Source organism: Alosa sapidissima, chromosome 10 (genome assembly GCF_018492685.1).
Source record: "Alosa sapidissima isolate fAloSap1 chromosome 10, fAloSap1.pri, whole genome shotgun sequence".
Taxonomy (NCBI): domain Eukaryota; kingdom Metazoa; phylum Chordata; class Actinopteri; order Clupeiformes; family Clupeidae; genus Alosa; species Alosa sapidissima.
In genome coordinates, this window is record NC_055966.1 from 34,693,316 (window position 1) to 34,698,315 (window position 5,000).

Consider the following 5,000-nt stretch of genomic DNA (forward strand, 5'->3'; position numbering starts at 1 on the left):
TTGCTGCTCTTTTGGCAACGATTCTCAGTGAACTGACTTGAATTCACTGTTGTTGTTTGTGGTGTTTGGTCTCTCTCGTGGATGTGCATGGATGTGCGTGTATGTGCGTGTATGTGCGTGTATGTGCATGGATGTGCATGGATGTGTGTGTATGTGCATGGATGTGCGTGTATGTGCATGGATGTGTGTGTATGTGCGTGGATGTGCGTGTATGTGCGTGTATGTGCGTGGATGTGCGTGTATGTGCGTGTATGTGCGTGTATGTGCGTGTATGTGCGTGGATGTGCGTGTATGTGCGTGTATGTGCGTGGATGTGCGTGGACTACAGGGCCCTTCATCTTCCTTTTTCCTAGATCTGTTACAAGAGATAAACAAAGAAGTGTGTGTGTGTGTGTGTGTGTGTGTGTGTGTGTGTGTGTGTGTGTGTGTGTGTGTGTGACCATGTGCAGACTCACTGTGCACCTCTCCTTTCTCTCCTCTCCTCCACCATAGCTTCTGGCCTCTTTTAGGTACGATCCTGTGGCTAATTATTTATTTCTTTATTTCCTTTTGTCTCCTATCTTTCTCTCCCTCTCACTTCTTCTCCCTCCTCCTCCTCCTCTTCCTCTCTCTCTCTGTGTGATGGCTCTATTGGTCCTTTCAGCAGTGGCTTATCTGTAACAGCGGGGCTACACCGGGTGCCTAACTGAGGCATTCTGTTCGCGGATCATATGCTACAACAATTTGCTTCCACTATAATCAGTGGAACTGGCTACACCAGACGTGATGGTGGTGCATACATACGAAAACAAATAGACCAGTCTTCTATTTTTACACACAGAGAACGGAATGCTTTAATTGTGCTCCCAATATACCCCTGCTGTAACGTTCTACAGCAGTGTGTGCTTACTGCCTACAGGGAAAAAAAAGAGTTGACCTATCCAGTGACCGTAAACAAGAACAACCTCTTGCACCTGAATTTTATCACACTTGTAGATTCAAATTGTGTGTGTGTGTGTGTGTGTGTGTGTGTGTTGTATACATCCAATACTTTTGATGATTTTGACATGCATCTCATAAGTGCAGTCAAAAAGCCAGATTTCTCACTGATATCAGGATCACCCTGACGAGATGCTTTCACAACGCACTACTGTAGGTGCAACAGGGAGGTATAAAGTAAGACAGTAGATGCTGTAGATGCAACAGTGAGGTATAAAGTAAGACACGTAGCCTAGCGTCCACCTACGTTCCCTGTCAGGGTCCTCCCATGTCCTCTGTCATCATTGGGCTTTTGACAGGAGATAAAGAGTTGATTGATGGGGCTTGAGACAAATGAGGTGATGTTGTCGACTGCGCCTACAGCTGGTTGGCATGATTATGGATGCTTCTGTCACAGAGGATCCCCCCCCCCCCCCGTGATAAAGATGTAAAAGTTTGTGTGTAGAGATGCACACCTCAAGCACTGGCGGCTGAAAGTGCTTTGTTGACAGAAAGTGTGACTGAATTTGAACAGTGGAAGGTAGGATAGAGGACACACACACACACACACACACACACACAGTCATGCAAATACACACACTCTCAGTTTGTCCTGTGGCCCAGGATAGCTCCCAGAATCACTACATTTGTCTCATAATTCCTGCTTTAAAGGCCAGTCATGACCCTGTCCTCCCCTGTGTGCTGTGTGTCTTGGTGACTGCACACGTGTGCAATGGTATGCACACTGCTGTTTGCCAGAGAGGGAGAGTGGGAGGTTAATTCCGGTTCCAGTGGCCAGCTGTGATCTTGCCCTTGGTGTTAACTTCCTCTTGGTGTCCCCATGGATCAGAGTCGACAGATTCTCCCACTCCTGTTACGTCCACACGTGTGTGTGTGTGTGTGTGTGTGTGTTTCTGTGTGTGCATGAATGGATGTTTCCATGGCTTGACAGTGATAACTCTCCATCAACATCAGCCACTGGACAGCATCTATTGACTTACTGTATGTGTGTGTGTGTGTGTGTACATTAATGGATGTTTCATAACTTATGCTATGGCAGTAATACCTTTCCAGCAATTCAGCACCAGCCCCTGGACAGCACCCACTGACTGACTGACTGTATGCATGTGCTGCATGTGTGCGTGTGGCTGGTCAGCACTCACTACAGTCAGGTAGTCACTGTGCTTTAAGACATGCTACATATGAAACATGCTACATGCTACAGTCAGGTAGTCACTGTGCTCTGAGACATGCTACATGCTACATGTGAAACATGCTACATGCTACAGTCAGGTAGTCACTGTGCTCTGAGACATGCTACATGTGAAACATGCTACATCATGCTACAGTCAGTTAGTCACTTTGCTCTGAGATATGCTACATGTGAAACATGCTACATCATGCTACAGTCAGGTAGTCACTGTGTTCTGAAACATGCTACATGTCAGGTAGTCACTGTGCTCTGAGACATGCTACATGTGAAACATGCTACATGTCAGGTAGTCACTGTGCTCTGAGACATGCTACATGTCAGGTAGTCACTGTGCTCTGAGACATGTCAGGTAGTCACTGTGCTCTGAGACATGCTACATGTCAGGTAGTCACTGTGCTCTGAGACATACTACATGTCAGGTAGTCAGGTAGTCACTGTGCTCTGAGACATGCTACATGTCAGGTAGTCAGGTAGTCACTGTGCTCTGAGACATGCTACATGTCAGGTAGTCAGGTAGTCACTGTGCTCTGAGACATGCTACATGTCAGGTAGTCAGGTAGTCACTGTGCTCTGAGACATGCTACATGTCAGGTAGTCAGGTAGTCACTGTGCTCTGAGACATGCTACATGTCAGGTAGTCAGGTAGTCACTGTGCTCTGAGACATGCTACATGTCAGGTAGTCAGGTAGTCACTGTGCTCTGAGACATGCTACATGTCAGGTAGTCAGGTAGTCACTGTGCTCTGAGACATGCTACATGTCAGGTAGTCAGGTAGTCACTGTGCTCTGAGACATACTACATGTCAGGTAGTCAGGTAGTCACTGTGCTCTGAGACATGCTACATGTCAGGTAGTCACTGTGCTCTGAGACATGCTACATGTCAGGTAGTCAGGTAGTCACTGTGCTCTGAGACATGCTACATGTCAGGTAGTCACTGTGCTCTGAGACATGCTACATGTCAGGTAGTCAGGTAGTCACTGTGCTCTGAGACATACTACATGTCAGGTAGTCAGGTAGTCACTGTGCTCTGAGACATGCTACATGTCAGGTAGTCACTGTGCTCTGAGACATGCTACATGTCAGGTAGTCAGGTAGTCACTGTGCTCTGAGACATGCTACATGTCAGGTAGTCAGGTAGTCACTGTGCTCTGAGACATGCTACATGTCAGGTAGTCAGGTAGTCACTGTGCTCTGAGACATGCTACATGTCAGGTAGTCAGGTAGTCACTGTGCTCTGAGACATACTACATGTCAGGTAGTCAGGTAGTCACTGTGCTCTGAGACATGCTACATGTCAGGTAGTCACTGTGCTCTGAGACATGCTACATGTCAGGTAGTCAGGTAGTCACTGTGCTCTGAGACATGCTACATGTCAGGTAGTCACTGTGCTCTGAGACATGCTACATGTCAGGTAGTCAGGTAGTCACTGTGCTCTGAGACATACTACATGTCAGGTAGTCAGGTAGTCACTGTGCTCTGAGACATGCTACATGTCAGGTAGTCACTGTGCTCTGAGACATGCTACATGTCAGGTAGTCAGGTAGTCACTGTGCTCTGAGACATGCTACATGTCAGGTAGTCAGGTAGTCACTGTGCTCTGAGACATGCTACATGTCAGGTAGTCAGGTAGTCACTGTGCTCTGAGACATGCTACATGTCAGGTAGTCAGGTAGTCACTGTGCTCTGAGACATACTACATGTCAGGTAGTCAGGTAGTCACTGTGCTCTGAGACATGCTACATGTCAGGTAGTCACTGTGCTCTGAGACATGCTACATGTCAGGTAGTCAGGTAGTCACTGTGCTCTGAGACATGCTACATGTGCGTGCGCTGGGCGGAGGGAAGTGCCTAGGAATAGGGGTGTTCTGTAGCTGGTGTTCTCTCGCGCTGCGCCTGAGCAAGGGCTTGTAGAGGCTGCCCCAGATCTGGGGGAATCTCCAGGGGAGGCTTGGAGCTCTGCTCTCCTTAGCACACTGTGTATATATACACTGGTGTGTGTGTGACTGGCTATATGGGTGTGCGTGTGTGTGTGTGTGTGTGTGTGTATGTAGAGATGGGTGTGTGTTTCTGGCACGGGGATGTCTTTGTCTAATGTATGTTTTCATTGGATTTTTTTATATGCTCTCTGTGTGTGTGTGTGTGTGTGTGTGTGTGTGTGTGTTGTGTGTGTGTTGTGTGTGTTGTGTGTGTGTGTGTGTGTGTGTGTGTGTGTGATCTCCTCATGTGTGAATGTTTTATGAAGGTTGTTTGAGATTTGACATGTTTCATAATGAGCACAGTTGTGCTTTCCTGCCCCTCACTGTGTAATAATACTGAATTCTCTGAATGACGGACCTAGCTGTTTGATGATTCTGTGAATTTGTGTGTGTGTGTGTGTGTGTTTGTGTGTACATGTGTTTGTGTATGTGTGAGCATGTGTGTGTGAGTGTGCACACTGTTGCACTGTTTAATTCTCTATCTGTGTTCTCTGTTTTAGCAATCTTCTTTCTTCGAAGTATGTGGAGAAGCATGTCTATGAGGAGGGCAAATCCATCATCTCCAAAGTAAGCACACACACACACACACACACACACACACACACACAGAGGCAGGGTCATGACAGCACACTGGGTCAATATGGATCTCTCAGAAACCATGCTCCACAAATCCCACCAGCTCTCTCTAATGAAGACATCTAAATGAGAGTCTTAAAGGAATAATACCAAATGAGTACATTCTTTTCTACCTACCCCCCACCCCAGCCCCGACGCACACACACACCTCCCCTCTCTCCCTCTCGCATTTATACTAGAATGTGTCTTAATCTGATCATTTGCTATTATATCTTTGGA

General features: G+C 47.0%; 1 protein-coding gene across 3 annotated transcripts in view; it reads left to right on the forward strand.

Annotated features, from left to right (window-relative positions):
• adam22 (ADAM metallopeptidase domain 22) overlaps positions 1 to 5,000 on the forward strand; it is a 73,216-nt gene that overhangs the window by 17,338 nt on the left and 50,878 nt on the right. For all 3 annotated transcript variants that reach the window (XM_042105666.1, XM_042105668.1, XM_042105667.1), the window contains exon 4: positions 4,646 to 4,712. In XM_042105666.1, coding sequence (XP_041961600.1) covers positions 4,646 to 4,712 — 67 coding nt within the window. The remainder of the gene's footprint in view (positions 1 to 4,645; positions 4,713 to 5,000) is intronic.